The sequence below is a fragment of the Ochotona princeps genome, chromosome 8 (assembly GCF_030435755.1).
Source record: "Ochotona princeps isolate mOchPri1 chromosome 8, mOchPri1.hap1, whole genome shotgun sequence".
Taxonomy (NCBI): Eukaryota; Metazoa; Chordata; class Mammalia; order Lagomorpha; family Ochotonidae; genus Ochotona; species Ochotona princeps.
This window is the reverse complement of record NC_080839.1, coordinates 63,455,087-63,482,256: the sequence shown is the minus strand read 5'-3', so window position 1 is coordinate 63,482,256 and position 27,170 is coordinate 63,455,087. Positions and strand designations below refer to the sequence as shown.

The window sequence follows — 27,170 nt, the reverse complement described above, 5'->3', positions numbered from 1 at the left end:
GAATGGTTGAAGTAACTGAAGATATTTAATCTAGAGAAGGAAAGTCTTGGGAAACACATGATAGCTATTGTTAAATACTTAAAAAGGCAATTACAGGGGAGAATGGCTAGATTTTCTAACACCCATGAGTAAAATTAAGAGATTTACTTTCTGACTTGATATAAAGAAAGATTTCAAAAAGGTGACTGGGAGTGCTCAAGTAGGGCCAGATGATTAGTGATTGGGAGGAGATCCCCAAACAGGAGGTGTGAGGGCTGAGCTGCCACTTTCCTGGTCAACTGTCGCTGGTGGTCCTCAGTTCAAGGTGCTAGAGGCAGCTTCAGGCCCGTGCGTGACCACCACCCCATCAGGCCTGTGTGTTGGCTACACTACAGAGGACGCGGGGGAAGGCAGTGACGATGGATCCTGGAGCACAGCCCGACAGCAGCCTTCATGAGGACACCCTTTCCAGTTCTCCAAACACCACTCACAAGTGGTCTCAAAAACACCCAGTACCTTTACTTAGCTTTCACCCCCTTCACAATGTGCTCAATATGAGCAAGTTGACTCCCAAGCCGGAGTCAGGCCTGAGTGTTGCCTGTGAGCCATAGCTGTAGGCTGAGGCGCCTTTGTGGAAGGAGAGCCCCCACCCCTATCCCCACAGGGAACTGTGCCCGCAGAAGTCTGTGGAAGGAGAGGGATCTACAGAGTCCTGGGGAGGCAGGCCTCAAGGTCAGGCCTAGCAGCATCACCGTCCAGAAGGGCCCCAGGTCCTATGGCTCTGTGCACAGGGGCCACTTGATCCTGATAGTCACTCCTGCTGGACCAAGACTAGGGACTTGGCAGAAGGCGGTGGCTGGCTGAAGGGAAGCCAGGCCCTTTCGGGGGAGAGGTGGCTTGGAACATAGCACTGAAGTGGGCTCGGCTTTCCAGCTGCATACGGTGGCCCAGAGGGGAGGTGAGTCCACGGACAAAATGGATCCGAACCAGCCCTGACTGCCCCCCGGATACCAGCCATCCATAGGAGTCCAGGTTGGGGCTGAAACGTACCTGTGAGGAGAACAGAAAACAGAGAAATGCCTCATGATTGACCAAGCCCACTGTGGGAGCAAAGAAATGGGCCACAATCGAAAGGCTAGGACTGTGTGCAAGTGAGCGGCAGAGAAAAGGGAAGCCGCTGCATGAGGAAAAGGTTAACAGGCTGCTTCCCTCCAGTTTCACTCACCACAGCCCTGAGTCGGGGGAAAAGCAGAAGTTGAGCCAAAGAGCTTACCTTATGAATGGCCTCGAGCTGCAGCCTGTCCAGGCAGAGCTGAGAGTGGCCCTCTCCCACCTGCATGCGCAGCATCGGCTCTCTGTGCAGCAGGTTGTGGAAGGAACCCTGGCGGGGGGCGGGCGGACAGGAGGAGGAAGCAAGTGGCTCTTTAGTTCTACATCTCTGTGCCGGGACCCCTGAGGATTCCCTGTCATATGGAGAGCTCACCTCTTCTAATGCCACACTTGTGCTCCTGGCCTTAACTTACCAAATCTGTATCTTGAAAGAGTAAGTAGTGATGGGTGACAGTTTCAGCATATGTTCGTGCCTTGGGAGGATCGGGGACCCCAGATGAGGTGGAGGAGTGCTCTGGATCATCAGGACTGTCCTGATATGGCATCAGGTCCGCTTTGTAAATAGGCTGGAAAGAAGACCGGGATGTTAGGATCTGGAATGCTGGAGTCAGAACAAGAGCAAGAGAAGGTATGGTGGTAAAAGGACTTCAAGCAGAAGGTGGTGGTGGTGTTTGACATCAAGGCTGAGAGACCTCGTACTAATTTAGATGCTACAGGAGGAGTTAGGAGGCCATATGGTGGAGGATTCAATAGCTGGTGCTGCTGCTGGGTGTTCATATACGTACAAATCTTCGCTCCACAGGTCGCTTGACGTTTATCGGATTCAGTGCCATGTCAGGCAAGATGGCTGCAATGAGCTCCCCAGATATATCTCCTGCAGCTATTGTCCCAAGCCAGTCAGATCCTGAAAGACTCTAATAGGGAGAAACAGCATCACTCATTCTTTCATTTATTCATATAGATAATTCTGTGAACTGGAAATGACTGTATAATATGACGGGAGACACACAAAAATAAATTTATCAAACAGAACGCATATCCTTCATGGTACAGTTACCACATGCCTATTTTCTCTTATTTCTGCCCGTAACTACTGCCTTTTGCTGATCACTAGTGAGAGAATGAGCCTTTTCCCATGAAATGCAGAAGAGAGAGGCTCACCCAGACAGTGCCTTTCCGAGGAGCAGTGAAGTAGGCCTTGAAACCAAGGTAACCAGCATCAATATAATGGATCCCACAAAGTCCGTAACTGGAAGAGAAATAAAAAAAATCTCTCTTCCCTAGTTCCTTCTAGAATCCAAAGTATCCCAATGAACTGTCCCTTTGCACCAAATAACCCAGCACATGATGCACCCCAACCCCAAGGCCTGGACCCAGAGCTCCAATCTCCATCTTGCCGTACGAGGCATAGCAGTTGTCCTGAGCCACAGTGACACCATTGTAGGGGAGCAGCCAGGCCAGCTCTGTACTCAAGAAGCGCTTGATAGAATTGATTGGCTCATACGGTCGTCGAAGGTCCCAGAATTTGATTTTTCGGTCACTCCCTGCAGAGACTAGGAAATGGCTGAGAAGACAGGAGATCAAATGAAAACACAGAAGAGCTAGCCTGCTTTGGTCTTCCCCTTCCCCGCCACAGCTCTCCTACCACTTACCTGTTGGCTTTGCACCACTGAAGAGTACGCACGGCCTGGTCATGGGCCAGGAAACACTGGAAAGGGTAGAGCTTTAAGGAGCCATCTGAGAGCCGTATCCGCTGCAGAGGCGAGTTGGTGGGAAGGTTCCAGAAAACCACCATGCCTGAAGGGACACAGTGTGTAGGTATTAAAGGCAGGCTCTCTCTTCCTTGTTCTAATTTCTTTCTCGGGGCCCTAAGACCATTTCCTGTCCTCAGATCTGATATACCATGAAATAATTTGGGAATTACAATTAGCTACTCAATACTCCACAGTTTAAAAAGGCTCTTAACCAGATATCTTAGTCCCAATTTTTATTAACAAAGCTAATCATTTAATCTGTAATCTGTGGTTGAATGCAACAGATTAAATGTACATAGTAGCTAGCCTCTACACCAAAGTAAATCAATATAAGGGATCTAAAAAAAAATTTTTTTTTATTTGAAAGGCAATACTAGGGGAGAGAAATAAAGGGAGAGAGATCTTTCAACCGCTAGTTCACTCCATAAATGGCCACTATGGGCCAGAGTTGAGCTGATCTGGTGCAAAGCCAGGAACGACTTCCAGGTCTCCCATATCAGCGTAGGGGCCCCCAAACCTGAGCCATCCGCCACTGCTTTCTAGGGCCAGAAGCACAGAGCTGGATCAGAAATGGAGCAGTACACACGTGGCTGACGTTCTTGCCTTGCATCCACCAGATCTTTTTCTTTCCTTTTTATTTTTTTTTTTGAAACATTTTATTTATTTTTATTGGAAAAGCAAACACAGGAAAAATAACAGACAGAGAGGAATATCTTCCATCAGCTGAGTCACTCCCCAAGTGGCTACAATGACCAGAGCTGAGCTGATATGAAGCCAGGAGCCAGGAGCTTCTTCCCGGTCTCCCACGTGGATGCAGGGTTCCCCAAGGCTCTGGGCCGTCCTCAACTGCTTTCCCAGGCCATAAGCAGGGAGCTGGATGGGAAGCAGGGCTGCTGGGACATGAACTGGAGCCCATATGGGATCCCAGTGAAGACTTTAGCCATTATGCTACTGTACCAGACCCAATCAAATAAATAATTTGTTTTTTAAAAAGTTAATAGATATGAATTATGAAAAAGCTATGCATGGGTTTAAAAAATTTTGGACCCAAATAAACATTTTTAATCCCACTTTTTAAAATTTCTTTTTCTTTTTCTGATTTATTTTTTGAAAGACAAAGTTAAAGGGAGAGGTAGAGACAGAGAGGAGGCAAGAGAGATCTTCCATCCCCTGGCTCATTCCCCAGATGGCCACAAGGGGCTGAGGCTGGGCCAGACAGAAGTCAGGGACCTGGAGCTTCCTTCAGGTCTGTCACATAGGTGTAGGGGCCAAGCACCTGTGCCGTCCTCTGCTGCCTTCTCATGAGCATCAACAGGGAGCTGGATTAGAAGTAGAGCAGCTGGGTCTAGAACCAGTGACCATGGGATGCCAACACTGCAGGTGGCACCCTAACCTGTTACTCCAAAGCACTGGTCCCAGCTATGAACTTTCTGAAGACCTCTCTTCTGCATGTATTTCAAAGTTTTCTGCACAGGCCCAGTGTGGTAGCCTAGCGACTAAAGTCCTCACCTTGCACGTGCCAGAATCCCATATAGTTGCTGGTTCTAATCCCGGCAGCCCTGCTTCCCATCCAGCTCCCTGCTTGTGGCCTGGGAAAGCAGGAGAGGACAGCTGAAAGCCTTGGGACCCTGCACCCTCGTGGGAGACCCAGAAGAAGCTCCTGGCTCCTGGTTTCAGATTGGCTCAGCTCTGGCCACTGTGGCCACTTGGGGAGTGAATCCATGGATGGAAGATCTTCCTCTCTGCATATCTGACTTTCCAATAAAAAAATAAATCTTTAAAAAAAAAACCACAAAGTTTTCTGCACTAAAGTAAACATCTAAACATATTTATTTATTTACTTACTTGAAAGGTAGAATGACAGAGAACTTTCTTCTGTTGGTTCACTACACAAAGTCTCTCACAACAGTGAGAGATGGACAATAACAGCCTGAAACTCCATCCAGATCTCCCCCATGGATGGTAGAGGCCCAAGCACTTGAGCCACGATCTGCTGCCTCCCAGACAGCATTATCAGGAAGCTGGATCAGAAGCAGAGGTGCAGGACTCTGCACTCTGCTATGCGGTGCGAGTGTGGCAGGTGGTAGCCTAACCTCCTGTGCCACAATAACCATCCCTTAACTTCTTTGTAAGTCCATTTCCCATGAACATTTTTAAAGTATTCTCGTACAACTGTGTTAAAAACAAAGGACAAATAACAATAAAAATCTAAATAGCTGGGGAAACTATTTGTAGCTTAATCTCTTTTATACATAAACTCAAGGAATATGACATCCTCGGGTTTCTCTAGGAAAAAAAAAACATACTGACAACTAAGCAATATAAATAATTCAGCATGGGAGGAAACTGAGACAAGTGGAGACATTACTCAGTCATTAAATAACTGTAGGAATGACGACAGCTGAACACTATCGAGTAGCCTGCTCCCTGACAGTGTAAGAACAGCATCACCCAAAGACAGCACACGGAGAGAGGGATGATACAGGAGGGTGTGTAAGCATATGCATTCCCTCATTTTGCAGTACACAGTCTACTGGTGCTGCCTAAAGACAACACTGCCATTCAAAGACATCACCACCTCATCACTCCACGCCACTGCACAATGCTCATGTATGCATCTCCCTCCACCTTCTAATCTTAAACATAATACTAATGGGAAGCGACACTTACTGTTTAGCGAATTTCTCAGTTTGACTTTAGTCTTTTACTCATCTTTAATTAAAGTACAAATACATTTAGCATTTTTAATTTAAAATTATTATTCTTAATGTTTTTTAATTTAAAATAGCTTATATAGTGAAAACCCATTTTTTCCACAATTCTTGCCTTTAATCTTTTTAGTTTAACTACATAGATACATGCATGGAATTACGCTTATTTACTTATATGATTTTTGTGTAGAAAAATTATGACATTTTTCTTGGCATATTTTTACCTTGCTTACTACTGTATATAATGTACAATGAAGCAAAAAAGAAGCCAAAAAACAAGCATAGCAGCAAAGAGCAAATGGTCCCCTTATGTTTTGTTTGTTTTTACCATTATAATATCCAGCGGCCAGGTGATGGTGGGGCCTGGTTGGCATCCAGGCTAGGCTAAGGCACTGCCCACACTCAGAGGGGTCTGTGGCTTGCATAGATCCCACCTGAAGGGTTGCCACACACTGCACCTGTGGAAACATAAGAGAAGCTTAGGAAACCCACTGCTTGCAACAGGCTCAAAGCCATCTCAAGGTACCAAGATGAGAGACTCACTATGGATCAGTGAGGTGGGGCTCCATGGAGCTGGAGCCTCAGCTAGGGTAGCAGGTTCCTCACTCACCTTATAGATGGTGGGCTTCATTGCATCTGTGAGGAAGAAGAGCAGAAGCTGATGTGGTGGGCCTGAGGACGGAACTCCTAACCAGACCTTGCTCTCGGGCCAGGCTCTGCCCTCTACAGGGACCTTCCCTGACCTTCTCTTTCTGCCATCAAGCCTGCGAACCCATGTCTATCTGTCCCCATCTTCCTTCCTCCTGTTGCTCCTATCAGAGCGGCTTGACGCCGCCTCTGCTCTCTTCTCATCCTTTCCTTTTCCAGAACTTTGCTCTGTATCCCTCTTTTCTCCTGCATTATCCACTTGCACCTTCCCTTCCCATCATCCCTGTATTCCCAAAGAAACATGTTCTGTCCCCTGTCCAAACAAGCAGATAGCACTGCTCCTACCCCTTATTCAGACCTGCCACCTCATGCACCTGTTGCTCTTCACCGTTCTTCAACACCTGTTGAATTACTTGGAGGACTTGGATGTACCTCCTGCAACTCACTTCTATCCCCTCCTCTATTCACCCCCTGCACCGGACCGCTATGTGCACCAGCAGGGCTCAAACGTAGGTGTCACTTTCTTAAATACTCAAGATTGTTGAAAACAGATAAATTCAACACAGAGAAACTGTTTTCCCTGACCCCTTCCTCTTTGTCAGCTCAGATTTTCTCCTCTACACAACAGGATGTGTGCTTGAGTGTGTGTGTTGGGGTGGGCATGTGCAGGAGAGTCCTGGTAGGGAGGCAGGGCAGGGGGACCAGCCCTATGTGTCAGCATCAACCTTTAGTAGCTTTTTACACAGCCAATTCATGGTGGCACAAAGGGGGAAAATCTTGAGACATGAGAGAATGGGGAAGGGGACATAAAAGCCACACACTGGGACACCCGAATCCCATATCTGAGCACCTGGGTTTGAGTCTTGGTTCTGTTGGACCTCAACTTCCTGCCAATATACACTGCAGGCAATTAATGGCTCTAGTAGCTGGCCTCCTGTTATTCATATGGCAGACCTGGACTGTTTCTGGTCCCTGGAGATGCCCCAGACTCTGGCAAGTGAACCGGAAGCTGGGAGCTCTGTTTCTCTGTCCCTTGAGTGTGCAATGTGTGAAGGAGTGCAATAAAAAACTGCAAAAGAGACAGCCCAGGAGTAAAGGCATAAAAGCCCGACAGGACAGAGGCAGGAAACTGAGCAAGGCCTTGTGTTAGGAACTGCAACAGAGGACTTCGGGAAGATGGACAGGCAGGCCTCGCTCTGGCCTCTGCTGCTCACCTGGAGGCTGCAGGGCCATCAAGGCTTCAGGGTGGGGTAGACTGAAGAGCAGCACCTTCCCATCTGAGCAGGCAAGAGCCAGGAGACCCAGCCGGGGCAGGAGGGGAGCCTGGAGGGAAAACAGACCCAGCTGAGGAAGGCTGCCTGCAGGCACCTCCCAGAAAACCATTGAGGCTCGCAGCCCTGAAACCAGGACACTCCACTGGCCACACGCCAACCTCCCTTCCTTTGGCTCCTGACAGCTCCCAGGGACTCTTTGTCCTGGCTCCAAGTCCTGAGACCATCCCGCATTCAATAGGTGAGTACCTTCCGAGGGGTGCCTGGAAGTTCCCATGCTCCACTGGGGCAGAACTTGAGGTCCCAGATGCAGCCATGGTCACATGCAATGCCATATACAAAGTGGGCCCTGTTGCCAGGACTGGGGGAAGGGAAAAATATATTTGTGGACAGTGGGTAGGGAGGAGCCTGGTGCTGCGAGAGCCGTGCTCCCTGGCTCACAGCTCAGCCCAGGCCCTCCTCTCCATCCTGCCCAACCTCTGTTCTTTCCCCCTCACCCGCCCACCCATGGCAGTGTCCCAGCCCCACCTCACCAGCTTTCTTGCTGCAAGGTTCCAAGACCCCACAGCTGTAGCAGCCCAGGGCCCGAATGAAGCTGACTTAGTGAGTGTGTCTCATTCATGTCAGGGCTGGAGAAGAGGGCCACATACTGCGAGGCTCCTGCCCCCTCTGGCACAGGGCACCAGTCCAGAGCCCAGAGTGGGCCGCCTGTGAAGAAGGACACGTCCCAGCGCTCGGGGTGTGCTGTGATGGAGCTAAATCTAGAGCAAAGTCAGAGATGAGATGAGGAGATGAGTTAATAAAGTAACAAGGACAGGACAGGTGCTTCACCTGAAGTCAAGCGTCCGTCCAGGACAGCCTGCAGGGGAGAACACCCTTGGCCACCCCTGTCTTCCTCCATCCACCCCCAGTCTGCCAGTCCATCTTTGCTCACTCTGGTCTCCTGCAGTGTTCTTGCTAGGGCTCACCCAGCCAGTTCTACCAGAGTAGGTGCAACCTCGTAAACTGGTTTCACCCCTACAGCTCCCCAGTCTCCCTCCATCTGGTTCACAGCACCAAGCACTACAAATTAGAGGGCGGATAGCTCCTAGCCAGGACTCCGATCCTTGGCACCAGGAAAGAGAGGTTGGGGTGCATCTTCACCTGTTTATCCTATAGAGTGTGCCATCTTCAGGGAGTCCTTCCCGCTGCACAGAAAACAGTGGCGACTTCTCCTCCTGGGGCAGGTAGGGAGCTGCTTCGCTGGGGGGAAGGCAAAGGGAACAGCATGAATCTGGAAACTTCCCCCATCCTAGGAATCTCACCACACATCCATAGTCTCCTATTTCCCTTGCATCTCTGGTGTCACCCCCTTCTGGCCATTAGGGACACTGTTCCAACTTACAGCTCTGAAAGTAAGTGCCACTTCCAGGCCAAAGGGATCCATTCGGCAAACTCCCAGTAGGAATGTTTCTGCTCCCGGCTAGAGAGACATGAGAGGAGTGGACATGAGACATCAGTGGAGCAGGAGCAGGAGCAGGATTCCAGACAGCTCTGCCCGCACAAGCTTCTGTGAGGATCTGCACACTGTTACCAGGCTGGCAGCCACTGGGCACCGGGATTTGTGGCTGCCACGATGGTGAAACCAACTTTTCGTTTTACTTAATTTGCACTACACAGCTCCAGAGCTCTTGCCTGTGGAGCAACATCTTTTGGTAATGAACCAGTCATCCCCTGTGCCCATCTGTGGGTCCATCTCTCCCCAGGCCCTTTAAGGCTGTGCATGGACTTCCCCACCGCCCTCTGCCTCTGGTCCCCGGGGCTCACAGGTCCTTGGTGAGGTGGAGGCACTTCCACACAGGAGCCATGATGTGGTTGGGTAAGCCATTGGGCGCCATTCCCCGGCAGTGAGGCTTCTGCTTCTGAGGGTCAAATTGAAGAGAACAGAAGAAAGAAATTTCTAGACTGGAAACAATCCCCAGAGAGAGCTCTCTTTTCCAGCTTTTATGTAGCATTATATACCCTCCAAATACTGACCTATCAGCAGCTTAAAAAGATCATAATCTGGGGTCAGCATTGTGGCATAATAGGTTAAGCCACCCCTTACAATGCCAGCATCCCATATGGATGCCAATTCACGTCTTGGCTGCTCTACTTTTGATCCAACTCCCTGCTAATGCACCTGGGAAAGCAGCAAAAGAATGGCCCAAGTCCCTATCCAAGTGGTTCTTGGCTTCAGCATGGCCCAGTACTAGCCACTGTGGCCATTTGGGGAGTGAGCCAGCAGATGTAAGGTTTTTCTCTATCCCTCTTGGCTAACTATTTGAAATAAATATATCTTAGGAAAAGGAAAGAAGAAAGGAAGGAAGAAAAAAAAGTTTGGTTTTGACCACAGTGCTTTCTCCACCCTGTGGGGAGTCCCTCCCTGCCAGGCTCACCCTCTTCTGATGTCTGCTGTTGCTCCCACTCCCCAGATGGTCTGTTTTCTTCCCAGCCTGCACATACACTCCTGGTAGTCTCCTAGCCTACCATCTGTATCTTTGCTGGTCTTGTTTACATCTCAGTAAATGTAAACTTGACTCAACTTTTCTACAACTACTAGACTCATACAGTGTTGTGACAAGCCAGGGGCAATCAGTAAAAGAATCTGAAAAAGTATAGCCTTTGTATACTGGATATTTTGCCCATCATGAATTTATTCCATTAACTCTGCCTTTTTCTGGGGGGAAAAAAGTTGCATTGAGGCCCCTGCATTGTCTCAGTTGTTAGAAGACAACTTCAGTTCTTCTGGAAGTGGTCAGGCCCTGCATCAAGCAGTGAAGAAAGGGGGCAGACTTCAGAGCTTGTGAGAGTTAGCAGGACTTGGAGTAGGACGGGGTGAGGAAGGAGTTGAATGATTGAAGTTTCTAGTTTAAATGGAAATTAGCTAAACAAAGCAAAACAAAACAAAACAAGTAAAAACAAAAACCTGGTAGCCTGATGCTCTGAACTTGGGATGTGGGACAGTGATGGGGCTGGGAGGGTTGCTGGGAGGCAGGCAGGGGAGAGCTGGGGTCACTTCCTGACACGCTGGGTTTGCAGTGCCTCTGGGCCATGGGGACACCAGGCCCTCACATACCTTAAGTCAGCGTTTAAAGGAACACTGAACACTCAAGCGTCAAGATGGATGATAATTCAAGTAAACCTTTCTTAAGAAGATTTATTTGTTTGGAGGGGAATGGGAGGAAGAAAAAGACATCTTCCATCTTCTGATTCACTCCCCAAATAGGTAGCAGCCTGGAACTCCATCTACATCTCCCATGGGAGTGGCAGGGGCTCAAGCACTTGGACCATCCATAATCCACTGCTTTCCCAGGCACATTAGGGAGGAGCTGGTTCAGACACAGAGCAGCCACGACTCAAACTGGTACTCTAATATGGAAAGCCAGCATGATAGGCAGCAACTGAGACAATGCAGGGGCCTCATTTATTTGGGCCCGGTGCGTTAGCCTAGTGGCTAAAGTCCTCGCCTTGAATGAGGCAGGATTCCATATGGGCACTGATTCTAATCCTGGCTGCTCCACTTCCCATCCAGCTCCCTGCTTGTGGCCTGGAAATGCAGTCGAGGACGACCCAAAGCCTTGGGACCCTTCACTTATGTGGTAGACCTGGAAGAAGCTCTGGGCTCCTGGTTTGGCTCCAACTGATGCGGCCGCATGGGGAGTGTATCATCAGACAGAAGATCTTCCTCTCTGTCTCTCCCATGCATATCTGTCTTTCCAATAACAATAAGTAAATCTTTAAAAAAAGAAAAAGATTCCATTTATTTGAAAGTCAGATATAGAGGGAGAGGGAGAAGCAAAGAGAGGGGAGGGTGGCAGTGAGAGAGGGAGAGAAACAGAGAGAAGTATCTTCCATACTCTGGTTCATTTCCCATATGGCCATAACAGCCTGGTCTGGGACAAATGGAAGTCAGGGGCCACAGGCCTGAACCAGGTCTCCCACGCGGTGGCAATAAAAACACTTGGTCATCTTCCACTGCTTTTCCCAAGTCATTAGCAGGAAGGTGAACCTGAAGTGGAGCAACAGGCTAGCACGATGGCCTAGTGGCTGAAGTCCTCACCCTGCATGTGTCGGTTCATATCCCAAATGCTCCACTTCCCTTCCAGCTCCCCACTTGTGGTTTGGGAAGAGCAGTAAGGGATGGCCCAAAGCCTTGGGACCCTGCACCCACACGGGAGACCTGGAGGAAGTCCCCGGCTTTGGATTAGCTCAGCTCTGGCCATTGCGGCCACTTGGGGAGTGAACCAGTGAATGGAAGATCTTTCTCTCTGTCTCTCCTCTGTAAATCTGACTTTCCAATAAAAATAAATGAATCTTCAAAACAAATAAAAAGAAATGGAACAGCAGGAATACAGATCAGCGGTGCTAATATGGAATGCTGGCATTGCAGGCAGCAGCTCTGTCTGCTACAGCACAATGCTGGTCCCCCTGTTATTTTTCTACTTCAAAAAAAGTTCTGGAAATGGATAGTAGTTATGGCCGCATGACACTGTAGATGAATCAAATGCCATGTTATCAATTTAAATGGTTAATTTCACGTTATGCATATCCTATCATGATGTAAAAACAAAAGCAATCCTTGTTGGCTCTTCCTGCTCTTGGTCCTTTCGTTTGCTTGCTGCAATGCTATTTATGAGCATTCTACTTCTGAGAAAGCTGTCCTCTGCAGGGAACTTCTGGTCCCTCAAGACCTGAGCTATCAGGCCTCTGCCGCACCCAGCCACTGAGCCACCCTTCAAAGCCTCTGGCATTGGGTCCATATCCAGCAGAGTACCCTGTGCCTCACACCTCTCTGTCTCTCTCAGCAGAGAAACAGAGCCAACACATGAGTGAACACAACCCTCCTGGAGTGTCCCTAATACCCCAGCTGTCCTAACGCTAGCCCTCCTTTCTCATCTCATTGGTTTTGGCCATCCACGCCAGAGCCATCTGTCCAGACATTATGCTGACTGCACCCTGCCCCCTGCCCGTGCAACAACACTGTTATTTCCCCATTCACTTTCCTGTCCATTTAGCTTACAGCAGAGGTGGATCCTCTTGGGGTGCTGCGTGGCGCTGCAGGCTCGGGTTCCGATGAGCTCTCACTTGGGGCCTCACTCTCTTCCCCATCTTCAGCCTCAACCTGGAAGATGAAGTCTTCATCCTGCCGGGTGTTCTCTGCCTCTTCTCCGCCTTGATCTGCAGCCTGCGGCGGGCTCTTCTTCGGGGTGCTGGGGCTGCTCACCTTGGGGCTCTCAGGACGGGTCACTGGGGCTGGCAAGGTGGTCGAGAGCTCTTCAGCCAGTTCCTGGAGGTACAGAAGTGCCCTGTGGGACAGGGCAGAGTCAGAACCACACTTGGCGAATCCTCACTGAAAACCCACGTGTTCAGACTAGTCTGACTCATATCTCATTGCATCCTCCCAGGAACTGTGTTAGCCAGCTATTAGCTTCCCTCTCTCCTTTGCCTCCTCTTTGCCAGGTAAAAGAAAACAGAAATCTCAGGGAAGCTCAGTGGAAATCCCAGAAAAGTTTAGATCACAAGGGCCTGGTATGATAGCCTAGTGGTACAGTCCTTGCCTTGCATCTGTCGGGATCCAATATGGGCTCCAGTTCATGTCCTGGATGCTCCACTTCCCTTCCAGCTCCTGTGGCCTGGGAAAGCAGCTGGGGATGGTCCAAAGCCTTGGGTCCTTCCACCTACGTGGAAGACCCAGAAGAAGCTCCTGGCTCCTGGCTTCGGAACAGCTCAGCTCTGGCCATTGCAGCCACTTGGGGAGTGGACCAGCGGATGGAAGATCTTTCTCTGTCTCTCCCTCTCTCTGTGTATCTGACTTTCCAGTAAAAAGAAATGAAAAAAGAAAAAAAAAAAAAGCACCCCCCCCACCTTTTTTTTTTTTAAAGTTCAGACCACAAGTGAGGAATCTCAACCTAGGCCTTCTGATTTCCAAACCCAACTCGCCTTTCCCTCCAGCACAGACCAGAACACATAGGGCCAGGGAAGAGAGTGGAAGCGCACATACAGTATCAACAGGCCCCAGGCATGGGGAAAGCCACATGCAAATCATGTGATGGAGCACAGGCTCAGTCAGCCAGCAGCACACATCATGGAGGCGGCTGTGGTTAAGAGCTGAAGGGGCCCCTGCATCCAAAACCCGTCTCCCAACCCGCTTACCTGCTACCTGAGCAGTGTTTAACACCCATCTCCCCAGCCCACCTCCACCAAGCTGCACCCCAGAATCCTTACACTTGGGCAGCCCTCCGGCGGGGTCGTTCCCCAGGAGGGGTCTCAAAGTCCTCGGGAGGTCTCTTCGGGGGCGGAGACTCTGGCTGCTCCAGGCCTTTGGACAACTTCAGCAGCAGTAGCTCTGCCTTGGACTTGCGCCCTCGCTTCTTAGGCATAGGGGCAGGGAGAGGGCCACCTTGATCTAAGAGACCAGGAGCCAGTGGGGCTGGTGGAGGGTTTGACAGCTGGGGCCTTTTGGGGCCTTTCCGGGTCCTACCACCTTTCTTCCTGCCAGGCTTTGCAGCCCTGGGCTTTGAGACCTTGGACAACTCTGAAGAAAGATCTGTAGAGAAGAATATGGCTCTGTGAGACAGGAGTAGTGCTCCGACCTCTTTGTAGTAATCATGCTGTCCTGTGAGCTCAATCTGCTCCTTTTGGTTTCGGTTAGGCCCCAGGGGACACAAAGAGACAGGCAGACAAGGCGCGTACCTGGCTGCGTAGACAGGCCGGAGAGGCCCTCCTGCCCGGCGGGGTGCCTCATCTCCTCAGGGGAGTCCTCACAGCCAGACAGAGGCGTGGGCAGCGCGTTCTCCAGAGAGGCCTCCGCACTGGTCGCTTCCGCAGAGGCCTTGACATCCAGCTGGCTCAGGGTCTCTTGTCCAGGACAGTCGCCCACAGTCATGGTCCCCACGGGGTCGGCCTCCCGCAAGGCAACACAGCCGACCCCGCAGGTATCCATCGGCACCCCCCAAAACGGCTGTCCCTGCATATGGAGACACACAAATGAGAAGGAGGCAGGAGCCTTTCACAGTCACTCAGATCTTGTTCTAGTCTGTCTTTTTTCCCCACACTCTCACAACAGAAACAAACCCAAATTCAATGATCATTCACTCAGTCCTTCAATGGTAATTGTCAAGCACTGTGTATATCAGACACTTTTAGAAACTGCTTAATGTGACATGACGGCTGCCCTCAGGGAACTCACTTTCTGTATCACCAAAAAAAAAAAAAGACAGTAAACAAATAATAACAGTGCCATTTATTAAGTGTTCATTATGTGCCAAACACTACATTGCTGTATATCCATTAAATTCAATCTTCAAGCATTTTTTGAATGGCCATTGTCATCAATGCACACAAATTTCTCTCCACCTCTTTTTGAAACCCAATGAAACAAGTCACACACACTCTCGCCCTTCAAAGAGAGAGAGAAAGAAGAAGCTATTATGTACCTAGGAAAGAGTGCCAGATACCTAAAACAAACAAACTGTAAAGCATGGCTGGCAGAAGCTAGAAAATTTAGACCCAACTGCAGGGGGCTGTCTATAGAGCTAACATTCATCTGTAAATCCTACACCAAGAACAGACTTATTAAGGAACATGGAATTCCATCTTTTACCAGGGTTGGGGAGGTTGAGGTGGCTACAAGACAACTGAGGAATCCCATTAAGAGAACTTTTCCACACTAAAGGGTGGACTTGCCTGTCAGCAATTTTTTTTTCTCTACATCCAAAAAGTCAGCTGTGCAACTTAACTTGGACCAAAGTAAACGAATAAAAATCAAACACTGGCCATGGAGTCAAAGCCTGAGCAGCCCAGGGCCCTGCGAGAACTGCATTCTCAGTCAGATTAACTTGCGTGTTGGTGACAAAGGCAGATATGGTTCAAACCCCAGGAAGGAATCCCCACAGTTCTGTCTAAGCCTGAAGGATAAAGGACTCGGTAGCCGCAGTGGAAAGGTATGCTATTCTAAATTCCACTGACAACTATGCAAAGTAAAACTCCCAGCTGCCCTCCGGAAGAAGCTACCATAAGCAGACTTACAAGCTCTAACAATGCTAAACCAAGTGCTGTGGACACAGTGGCACCTTCTATGCTAAAGGAACAACAGAGCAGAGTCCAGGTAAGTAAAACTCTGTTCACATTGTTCCTCAATAACTAGTGACCCAAGACAGAGCTACTCCATTCAAAAATAGTAATAATAAAGAGGCTGGAACACAAAGTAACACAAAGTAACAAATGTAAAAGATATCCTTTCAAAGGACATTTCTAACCAAAACCAAACAAAATAAATTTAAAAAGGAGACTATAGAATCCAAAATAAAGAGGTCTGGAGGGAATAAAACAATGGCAATTCAAAAAGTGAGCGGGCAGTCACAAAGAAACCAGAGTGAAAGAAAACCCCAGGATAAACACACAGAAATGACACTGCGGGAAAGTAGCAGTGACACGAAGGACGGGATTGAGAAAACCAGACTGCACAGGGAGAAAAGTGCTTAATGAGAAGCTGACAGATGGGAAAGAGAAAGTAGGACACTAACATGAATAATTGATGCTTCTCAAGAAGCTAAAAAAAGGAAGGAAAAAACTTCAAAAATTGAAAAGAAGAAACTCTTCTATGATTAAAAAAAAAATAGAGATTTCTTGAAAATAAAAAGGGGGTTGTGCAACAGGTGCCCCACTTGTGTCCCACATTCCATTATCAGAGCACAGCTGGAGTCCTGGCTGCTCCACTTCCAAAGCAGCTCCCTGTCAACGCACCTGGGAAGGTCTCAGCCACCCACATGGGAGACCTAAACAGAGCTCCTGGCTCCTGGGTGCAGCCTGGCCCACCCCTGGCTGCTGTGGCCATTTGGGCAGGAAGCCTCTGTCACTCTTAAAAAAAAAAAAAAAAATCCAAAAGAAACATCACAGCTGAAGAAACATGTCTGTTACAAAGAAAAAATTACAGAAAAAAAAATCCACTGGCCTCAGAGTCCTCAGAAATACCTGCTGGCATAAAATGCAGAAAAGAAGAGGACTGAGAGAATTCTCCACTGAACTGAGAGATCATTCATACAACAAGAGACAGGATGTCACTGTGAGCAAGCAACCTACTAGGAATTACAGCATGAAAGTACCCTTCCTTCAAACAAAAAAGGTACCAAATATCTCTTCACACCCCAAGCAAAATCACTTGAAAACCTAACCCAGAGAGATAAATCGATACAAAGAATATTCTAATGGAGAAGTAGTGGTAACGAAAAGACTGGCAATAAGCATTTAATAAAGCAAACTTTGAGTTCAGACTTCCATGGCAACCAGAGCCATAAAATAGATGCTAACTTGGAATTTTTAAAGTTCCCCAAACATAAAAAGACTATGAACCGGGCCCGGCGGCGTGGCCTAGCGGCTAAAGTCCTCGCCTTGAACACCCCGGGATCCCATATGGGCGCCGGTTCTAATCCCGGAAGCTCCACTTCCCATCCAGCTCCCTGCTTGTGGCCTGGGAAAGCAGTCGAGGACGGCCCAATGCTTTGGGACCCTGCACCCGCGTGGGAGACCCGGAAGAGGTTCCTGGTTCCCGGCATCGGATCGGCGCGCACCGGCCGTTGCGGCTCACTTGGGGAGTGAAACATCGGATGGAAGATCTTCCTCTCTGTCTCTCCTCCTCTCTGTATATCCGGCTTTCCAATAATAATAAAATCTTAAAAAAAAAAAAAAAAAGACTATGAACCAAAAAAAGTCTTTTAATTTAGCTTCTACAACTGATGAACTGAAAAATATACAATAACATTCAGATATTTAATGAAACTAAAAAATCATTCTTTATTCTACCCAAAATATTCAGCATAAAGAATCAGAGAATTTTTTTAAAAGACCACAACAAAGGATCTAAAATAAAGGAAACAACTAAAAAGAGAAAAGAAGATATTCAAACTATACCATAAGAACATATATGCTAAATTCAGACATTTAAATAAACAAAGTGGACTTAAAAGTCAATTATTCATTAATGCAAAATAATTAATAAAAAAACCAATAATCGAAATAAATGATTAGAATACTTGGAAAAAAAAGTCAATTATTCAGGGCCCGGCGGCGTAGCCTAGCAGCTAAAGTCCTCGCCTTGAAAGCCCTGGGATCCCATATGGGCGCCAGTTCTAATCCCGGCAGCTCCACTTCCCATCCAGCTCCCTGCTTATGGCCTAGGGAGGCAGTTGAGGACGGCCCAATGCATTGGGACCCTGCACCCATGTGGGAGACCCGGAAGAGGTTCCAGGTTCCCGGCTTCGGATTGGCGCGCACCAGCCTGTTGCGGCTCATTTGGGGAGTGAATCATTGGACGGAAGATCTTCCTCTCTGTCTCTCCTCCTCTCTGTATATCTGACTTTGTAATAAAAATAAATAAATCTTTAAAAAAAAAGTCAATTATTCAGTTTTTAAAACCAAAAATGAAGAAATAAGTTGAAGGCAAAGTCATGAAAATACACAAATTAAGCATAAAGAAAACAGGAGTTTTGATGGTTGAATTCACCAAAGTTGAATTCAGAGGAAAAATATCAAATGGAAGAAAAACAGCAATTTACAATGAACTAAATTTCAAATCATATAAAAGCTATACGCGCCAATAACCTTTAGACATCACCTAACATAGCCTCAAAACATGTAAAGCAAATTCTTTAGGAAACAGAACTAGCTCCCTTTAGTCACTGTCAGATCAAGTGAAGGTCCAGATAATTACTGACCTTTCTGTTGCTCAGGGTAGAGCTCCCCAGAACAGAATCCTCTCAAGTCAGTTCAAGTGGAAAGGGACTCCCCGCAGGCCACCTAACAGCTCACATGAGCAGTCCCAAAAAAGCAGCCACTGCAACACCTACTCCACACCGATGGAATCAGAAACTCTGCTTGGGCCCAGTGCTTTGCCTTTGACCAAGGCTTCCAGGGGACTCCAACAACTCCCATACGGGAGCACTAGGAGGATGGGGGTGGGGAAGCTGTTCCGGAACAACTGCTTGTCACAGGAGGAAGCGGCTCCTACAGCTGCTGGCTGCAGAATCCGATGGCCTCTCCTATACCACAGCGGGCAGCCACCTGCTGAATTAAAGAGCCCCTGCCACAGCTGATGGTGCCACAGACAAGCTGTCACTGCACAAACTGCAAAGGGACTTGACCGCAGGAGAGGCGACTTCTCTGGCTGCCAATCTAGAATTGCACACCGCCGCCATCTGCACAAACAGAATGCACGCCACCTACCTTGCCTGCCTTTCTCCTCGCTAAAACTGGGTCCAAATCTAATTTGCAAACCTTAAATCATATTCAGAGACTTAGGTGCAAGGATAAAAACCTCCAGGAAATGCAATTTCCAGCTTTTTAAGTTCTCATGCAAGGTTTGCTCATACTCTCACATCCCACTTACCTAACGGTAGGAAGCAGGACAAGTGTCTCAACTTCTCTCCAATGCCACTTTCAGACCAACAGTCTTTCCCCCGTTGTAAAAACCCTGTTCCTCCTAAGAGTTAGACAAACTATCCCCGCTATTCCCTTCCCTGACACTCTTGCACCTTGTGATCACCCCAAACCTCTCAACTTGCAAACCACGGAGACATTCCATCTGGTCACCAGCTTCCATCACAATGCTCAACGACTCCCCCCGATCTTCCAGCCAGCCACCTGAATCCACTCTCCCTGGGTCTCCCAAATGTCCACCCAGGTTAGCCCAATCCTGTTTAGCGGAGGTTCCCTCATTTCAATCTGATTTTTGCTGACACTCTGAACTTCCCCTCTTCTGAGCTTTTGTTCCATAGGACTGACTGGCCAGTGCCAAACCCTGCATCTAACTTCTAGGCACACATGGGACTACCCAGCACCAGCAAGCTTCCTTTGTCTGGGCTGCTCACAAGTGCTTCTCCTCAGAGGATCCCCGATCCTCTGGTTCTCTGCGATGACTCTGCTTCCAGTTTCTGAACAAAACCCAAAACCCCCTGGATGGGAAATGCTTTAATTTCTTATCAAGTGAGCTGACCCTTCTTGCACCTGAACCCCTTACCCACTCTCTATGACCACTCCAGCCCCCTTCCCCTGCCTCCTGACAACCAAGGTCGTAACTGTCCTCTCCGGCTGGCTCCTTCCAAACAGCTCCTCAATACGCTCATGTTCTTATCGTCACACACCCATGAAGTTATTGTGGGGTCCCCCCACCAACCACCATGTTTTTCCTTTTCAGCCACCTTATGAATGAATTCTTCCCTCGATATTTCTCTGCTACATCCTAACTAGGATATTCCCCTCCAACTCATCATCAAAGTTGAAGCCAACAGTCATCGCTGTGTCGTTAATCCCTGGGCTCCTTTTCAGCTTCCCAACAGCATGGACACTGATGACCATGCTTTCCCTTGAAAAGCACTCCAAATGGAGTAACCCTAAAGTTGTGCCAATTTTCCTGTCTTTTACAGTTGTCCTGCTCACACCTATTTGACAGCTCTTTGTAAACTCAGTTTTTTTGACTTTGTAAAATATTCAACTAAGCTTATTTTAAGAATTATTTTCATAACATTATAGTTGATACAAAATAGAAATGTACAGAACAAAGAATTACAAAACTTCTATACTCGTACATACCCACCAAGTTTCAACCCAGTTTTTTTTTTTTAATTTCATTTTGATGATGTTTACATAGTTGAGAAGGATGTATGTCCATGTGGACCACTGATTAGGGTGGGAAATGTAGAATACGGGAAAGTGGATGAAACAATTGTTTCCAATTTTTTCTTCCTATATCTGGGAAAAGATTGGAGAGAAAGATGGAAAAGGCTGCACCCAGAACCCTAACCGCATCAGTACCTGCGGATGTGGGACAGTCACTCAATGTCATCCCAAGGTCCCCAATGTGGAGCATGTTCCAAGGGTACTGATCAAATTCAACCCAGTTCTAATAAAGTTTATGTCATACTAAAATGTTTTTGTTGTGATTAAATATATACATGAAGCATTTGAACACACAAAAAACTGACAGTTTTAAAGATATGGCAACAGAACTGACCAGCAATTGCAACCACCAGTATGTGCATTAGCTGATTGGGGCGACAGACTGTGCCGGACCGTGTACTGGCAAGCACACACAAGAATCAGGTCTGGGATCACCTCAGACAAAGTTTCTTTGGGTATCCTTCCAACTGAACTGTTGATCTTAGAACCCCAACCATGTAGGAAATTGCAGGTTCCATGGTCTGATTGTGGAGTGCATGTGTCAGAGCTGGGCTTCCTCAGAGGCTCAGACAGAGTAGTTGACGGCATATCCAGATGCACATGGAGGATATGGCAGTCCATCAGAGCCTGCAGAGGACACCTGGTACCACAAGAGAGGATGGAAGACAGAACAAATCAATCAGCTACCCCAGCCACATGCTGGCAGTGAAAATCTGGGCAAATGGAGACTTTAAAGTGAACTATGTCAGTCGGTAGATTCTGAAAAGATTTCATTGTGCTTAGAACGGTGAGATTGGCAGCAATTCAGAATTGCTGAACTCCAAAAACCACTTGAGCAGTGCCCTCGAAGTATGCCCCACATTGGGGACCCTGGGATGGGCGGGGAACTGGGTGGGGTTTCTCCCTTTACCTCCACTCATACTCAATATACAGGAAAAAACAAAGGGAGAGAATGTGGAAACAATGGTTTTACCCATTTTCCTATAGCCCTTGACCCTTTGTGCCCTAATCAACTATGTACAGATTATTTAAAAAAAAAAAAAAAAAAAAAAATATATATATATATATATATATATAGGTATATGTATAAATGGGAACTGGAGGCCTAGTGTGGGAGCCTAGCAGTTAAAGTCCTCACCTCAAGTATGCCAGGATCCCATATGGATCTAATCCCAGCAGCGCCACTCCCATTCAGCTCCCTGCTTGTGGCCTGGGAAAGCAGTCAAGAAAAGCCCAAAGCTTTGGGACCTTGCACCCGTATGGGAGACACAGAGGAGCCTCTGGGCTCCTGGCTTCAAATTGTCACACAGCTCTGGCCACTGCAGCCTCATGGGGAGTGAATCAACGGATGGAAGATCTTCATCTCTGTATATCTAACTTTCCAATAAAAATCTTAACATAAATAATACGGGAACCAGCCCAGAATAATGGCTCACTGGCTAAATCCTCGCCTTGCATGCACAAGCATCCCAGTTTGTCTCCCTGCTGCTCCACTTCACATCCAGGTCCCTGACTGTGGCCTGGGAAAACAATAGAGGATGGCCCAAAGCCTAGGGACCCTACACCTGCTTGGAAAACCCAGAAGAAACTCTTGGCTCCTGGATTTGGACCAGCTCAGCTCCAGTTGTTGTGGCTACTTGGGCAGTGAACCAGCAGAGGGTACATCTCTTGGTCACTCCTTCTCTTTGTAAACCTACTTTTCCAATGAAAATAAATAAATCCTAAAAAGCATACATATGGTGAGCCTGGCACAGTGGCCTAGCAGCTAAAATCCTTGCCTTGAATGTGCCAGGATTCCATATGGGTTCCAGTTCTTATCCAAGCAGCTCCGCTTCCTATCTAGCTCCCTGCTTGTGGCCTGGGAAAGCAGTCAAGAACTGCCCAAAGCCTTGGGACCTTGCACCCGTGTTCTGGCCGTTGCGGCCACTTGGCGAGTGAATATCAGATGGAAGATCTTCCTCTCTGTCTCTCTTCCTCTCCGTATATCTGTCTTTGCAACAAAAATTTTAAAATCTTTTTTTTTTAAAGACTATTATTTCCACATTCTTTTTTCTGTGATCTGGAGTAAAGAGGGAGATAAAGGGAGAAACCTCACCCAACCTCCCACCCATCCCTGGTCCCCAATGTGGGGCATGCTCTGAGGATCTTGCTCAAGTGGTTTTGATGGTTCAGCAGTTATGAACTGCTGCCAATCTCGCCATTCCAAGCACGATGAAGTCACTGCAGAATCCACTGACTGACATAGTGCACCTTAAGAGTCTCCATTTGCCCAGTTTTTCACTGCCAACATATGGCTAGGGTAGCTGATTGATTTGTTCTGTCCTCTATTGTGGTGCCGGGTATCCTCTGCAGGTTCTAACAGACTGCCATATCCTCCATGTGCACCAGGGTATGCTCTCCACTGCTCCATCTAAGCCTCTGAGGAGGCTCAGCTCTGACACAAACACTCCATGGCAGACCATGGAACCTGCACTTCTCTTCATGGTCAGGGTTCTGAGTCCGGCAGTTCAACTGGGGACTTTGTCTGATGTGATCTCAGACCAGATTCTTTTTTTTTTTTTTTTTTTAACTTGGCTTACAGCTTTTTTTTTTTTTTTAAGATTTATTTTATTTTTATTGGAAAGTCAGATATATATATTGAGAGGAGGAGAGACAGAGAGAAAGATCTTCTGTCCACTGATTCACTCCCGAAGTGACCACAGCAGCCGGTACTGAGTGGATCTGAAGCCAGGAGCCAGGAGCTCTTCCGGGTCCCCCACATGGGTGCAGGGGAACATCCTTGACTGCTTTTCCAGGCCACAAGCAGGGAGCTGGATGGGAAGTGGGGCCGCAGGTATTAGTACCAGCACCCATATGGGATCCTGGTGCGCTTAAGGCGAGGACTTTAGCTGCTAGGCCATGGCGCTGGGTTCCTAGACCAGATTCTTGTGTGTACTTGCCAATACAGGGCCCGGCACAGTCCATCGTCTCAATCACTGATGGTTGCAATTGGGTCAGTTCTGTTTTCAGCCCTGTCTTCCACTGGAACCAACGGGTGCTGTAGTCTAGCCTGATTCTGCCCAGCACACACTTGGCCCTCACACAAACCAGTGGGAACCGCAGCCTAGTCGGAGTGCCCCAAAATAACCCTCACTGGGCTCGCCCCTGCTCTGGTTCCCATGCTTGCCAGTATGTACAGCAGACTGTATATATATGTGTGTGTGTATATGTATGTATATATGTGTATACATATATACATATACATATATATGGTAACAAATACAACTCGGCAAGCACAGAATATAGCTGATGGGAGCAGAGTGAACTGGTCCATAGGAGAAAGACACAAGCTTCAGGACCAAGGGCATCTGTCTGTGTGCCTTATAGAGGAAATAAGAAGTGTGTGTTAACAGGTCATTAACTAGATAGATATCATTTAGGAGAATTCTGTGTGCCCTGAAGACTTTCTGTATCAACATACCCTAATCTCATTCTTCTTAACTGCTGTAGAATGTTCCATAAAAGTAGTTTATTTAGGTATTCCCCTATAATGTTACAATACTATTGCAAAAATGCTGCAATGAGCATCCTACTATAGATTTCTTTATTAGTGAGAAATCATCTTCCTAGAATAATCATCTGATAGTGGAATTATTGTGCCAGTTGCAGGATGTACATATTTTGAAAGATTCTACTTTGCTGAATTAATTAATTGATTTTATCTGAGAGGCAGGTAAAGAGCTCCCACGCACTGGTTCACTCTCCAGTGCACTCAGTGGGAGCGCTAAGCAGATCACAACAGGGAGATCAACCTAAGTCTCTCACTGGGTGACAGAGGCCCAGTCACTTGGCCCACCACCTGCTATCAACCTGCGCTGCTTTAGCATGAAGCTAGAATCATAAGTGGGGCCAGGATTTGAACCCAAGCACTTTGACATGGGATGCAGGTGTCCCAAATGACATCCCAACCATTAGGCTCAAAATCTATTAGGTACTGCCCAATAATGCACCAAAAGGAAAACCTGCTTATACGCCCACCAACCATGTTATCAGTACTCATTTTACCACCTTTGATAATGCTTATTTTCGTCAATCTGATATATACGATGTTTCCTTATATTCAACTGCATTGTCCTCAAAATTATAGAAACTTTTTATATTTGGACACCTACACTTTTTTGAATTACCTGCACACATAATTCCCCTGTATTTCCATAGGGATTCTTTCTTCCCCTTATTGAGCTTTAGGAGTTGCTACTTTTAGTGCAAATTTTTTTTATATCTACTTCTCTTTTAACGGTGCTTATAACACTAAACTGAAGCTTTTAATTTTTGAGTAAAATGTCTCAATCTTCATAGCATCAGCTTATCTTCATTTTTTAAAGACTTCTTTATTTTTATTGGAAAGTCAGATTTACAGAGAAGGAGACACAGAGAGAAAGATCTTCCATTTGCTGGTTCACTCCCCAAGTGGCCGCAACAGCCAGAGCTGAGCTGATCCGAAGCCAGGAGCCAGAAGCTTCTTCTAGGTCTCCCATGTGGGTGTAGGATCCCAAGACTTTAGGTCATCCTCTAGGGCTTTCCCAGGCCACAAAGCAGGGAGCTGGAAGGGAAGTAGAGCAGCCAGGACATGAACTGATGCCCATATGGGATCCCAGCAAGTGCAAGGACAGGACTTTAGCCACTGAGCTATCACGCTGGGCCCTGGCTTATATTACAAAAACGAATTTGCATGGGCCTTTAGCCTGGCTGTTCAGACGACTGCATCCTACATCCAGGATCCTGGGAAGCAGCAGTGATGGTCAAAAGGCTGGGTTTCCTGCCACCCGTGGGGGCGACCTGGATTGAGTCCCTGGCTCACGTGCAAGGGGAGCCAGTGGATCAAAGCTCTCTGCCTCTTTAGTTTCTAGAAACTCTCTTTCAAGACATTTTCTGTTCCACTAATAAAGTCTCTTATTTTCTCATAAATATTATATTTTCTATTTTTGGAAATTAGGAGAAGCACCTTAGTTCCCAGGGAGTTTTCATGAGTAGGAGATAGGGAGTAGTCACTGCTGTGCCATTATTCCTTGGCAGTTTCACAAGACAAGAACCTGACCCATCTGGTCCACAACTGTATGCAGAACCTGTTAGCTGCCAGGTCAGCGATCATGCCTGAACATTTACTGACTAAATCCTGACTGCACCTCTCCAAGGACACACACCTCCTGGGAGGCTGGGGGGGGGGGGTGGTGCTGGTTAACAGCCTAATCTGTTTGGTTTCCTGCTGCTCCAGCCTACCAGCCTGACCTTCTCAGCCAAGGAAAAGCAATCTGCCAATTAACTGGTGGCATGCAAAATGACTTTTTAAAGTTTATTCACTTATTTGAGAAGCGGAAAGACAGAACATGAACTGGTTCATCTGATGGTTCATTCCCCCCAACATGTCTGCAATTAATGGTCAGGACCCAACAGTAGCTGGGAACTCAACCCACGGCTCCCCTGTGGCGCAGGGACAAACCTATTTGCACTATCTTCGCTGTTTTCGAGGGTCTGCAGCAGCAGGATATGGGAGGCAAGCTGCGAGTGTGAACGGGAGGCAAGGATTAATTAGGCTATGGGACACAGTTGTCTTAAACCATCAGGCTAAACAGCCCCAGCGCAAGTTGAGTTTAATGGTGCAAAAATGAGCATTTTCATTTGATTAATTGTTTTCATTATTTATTTTTATTTGAAATAGAGAGGAAGTGAGTAAACGTGAACAGGTGAGGGAGAGGAAGAGAGACAAAGAAAATTAAACTATCTTCTGAACAGCTGGGACCCTGAATTGAACTTGGGTTTCCTACGCAGATGGCAGAGATCCAAGTAACTGAACTAACATCTGCTGCCGCCCTGGTGCGCACTAGCACGAAGATTAAGTCAAACCTAGACACTTGGGTATCCCAAGCAACATCTGAACCACGACCGCCAAACATCCACGCCAAATGGTAGCTTTCTCTTAACCAAGATGCCGTATCAGAGACAAATGCCTTTCAACTTGGAAAATCTACCAAGCACGGCAAAAAAATGACAACGGAACAGGACCGACTGAAACGTGTGGTAACAATAGACCGCTGGGGCCAAGAAGCGTGCCCTCCTCTCCTCCAACAAAGCGAACTACCTCTGGGGGTGCTCCGGTCGCCCCTTCAGCTTCCCCAGCAGCCAGCCAACCTGCCGCGGGCATCAAAGGACGAGACCGGAAACACAACTGGCCCTTGGCTGCGCCAATGGGGTTGCAGCGCGCGGGGCACAACCCCCGGGGTTAGCGGCCGCTCGGGGAGGAAGACGTTGGGACACGGCAGAAAGAGGAGACTGGCCCGTCCCCAGTGGTGCAGGCCACGGTCCGCCCTTCCCTAGCCTTGGTCAGGGGGTCAGCTTTGCAGAGGCGAACCGCGGGCTTTTCCTCAGACTCGGGATCCCTGTGGGTGGGTCAGGTGCAAGGGATAGTAGCGCAGCCCCCATAACGGACGCTGCGAAGTTGGGGGGGAAAGGGCGAGTCCTGCGGCTTGCAGAGAAAAGCTGGGGGGGGATGCACACGGCGGCCTGGGTGAGGGAGGTGGGGGCGTGATGGTTTCCTACGGGAGCCGCCAGGGTGCAGAGTGCGCAGGGCGGGGAGAGCGGGGCCAGAAGCCGGTTCCCAAGATCTTTACTGCTACGGCGAAAGAAGGGGACGAGGAATACGTGGGGGGAACCCCGCACACCCCGCTGCGGTAACACTCACCCTTGCCAAAGTCCTTCCGGAAGTCCAAGTTCGAAGATGGCGCCGCCTGCCCGGTCGCGCTTTTATGACGAAACCCCGCAGCTGCTCTTCATTGCCTTCCTCTCCCGCCCCCCTGGCCCCGTGCACAAGGTAAACACGCGACGCCGGTCGGGAGTCGTGGGCGCGTCGGCCGCCGCGCGGGGCCTTCTGGGAGTTGAAGTGCCCGCCGGGGAGGTGGACACCTGCGCCGCAGAAACTACGGTGTGCGGTCCTGCAGCCTTCCCGGCCGGACTTCGTGGCTTGCGGC

At 48.1% G+C, this 27,170-nt stretch overlaps 1 protein-coding gene across 2 annotated transcripts; it reads right to left on the bottom strand.

Moving 5' to 3' along the window:
- Window positions 1–6: 6 nt before the first annotated feature.
- GTF3C2 (general transcription factor IIIC subunit 2) lies at window positions 7–26,975 on the bottom strand. 2 transcript variants are annotated; one of them, XM_058668143.1, is made up of 19 exons: window positions 26,885–26,975; window positions 14,188–14,461; window positions 13,720–14,041; window positions 12,515–12,800; window positions 9,280–9,374; window positions 8,858–8,935; window positions 8,617–8,715; window positions 8,007–8,234; window positions 7,723–7,834; window positions 7,417–7,525; window positions 6,165–6,190; window positions 5,883–6,012; window positions 2,742–2,886; window positions 2,492–2,653; window positions 2,251–2,338; window positions 1,875–2,003; window positions 1,503–1,655; window positions 1,253–1,360; window positions 7–1,029 (listed from the first exon to the last, which is right to left on the bottom strand). In XM_058668143.1, exons 2-19 carry the CDS (start codon window positions 14,435–14,437, stop codon window positions 811–813), a joined length of 2,739 nt encoding a protein of 912 aa, XP_058524126.1. In that variant the 5' UTR covers window positions 14,438–14,461; window positions 26,885–26,975; the 3' UTR covers window positions 7–810. The 2 variants fall into 2 exon arrangements, with proteins under 2 accessions (XP_058524126.1, XP_004582733.2); XM_004582676.4 differs by lacking the exon at window positions 26,885–26,975 and having other exon boundaries at window positions 14,188–14,776.
- Window positions 26,976–27,170: the final 195 nt, after the last annotated feature.

Excerpts from the sequence above, each read along its gene's own strand:
- GTF3C2 (XM_004582676.4), bottom strand. The coding sequence starts at position 14,467 with ATGCAGGGACAGCCGTTTTGGGGGGTGCCGATGGATACCTGCGGGGTC. Across the intron at positions 2,339-2,491 it reads CAGGACAACTGCTATGCCTC|TTACGGACTTTGTGGGATCC; the intron begins GTACGGCAAGAT and ends TTTCTCTTCCAG. Across the intron at positions 1,361-1,502 it reads TCTTTCAAGATACAGATTTG|GGTTCCTTCCACAACCTGCT; the intron begins GTAAGTTAAGGC and ends GCCCCCCGCCAG.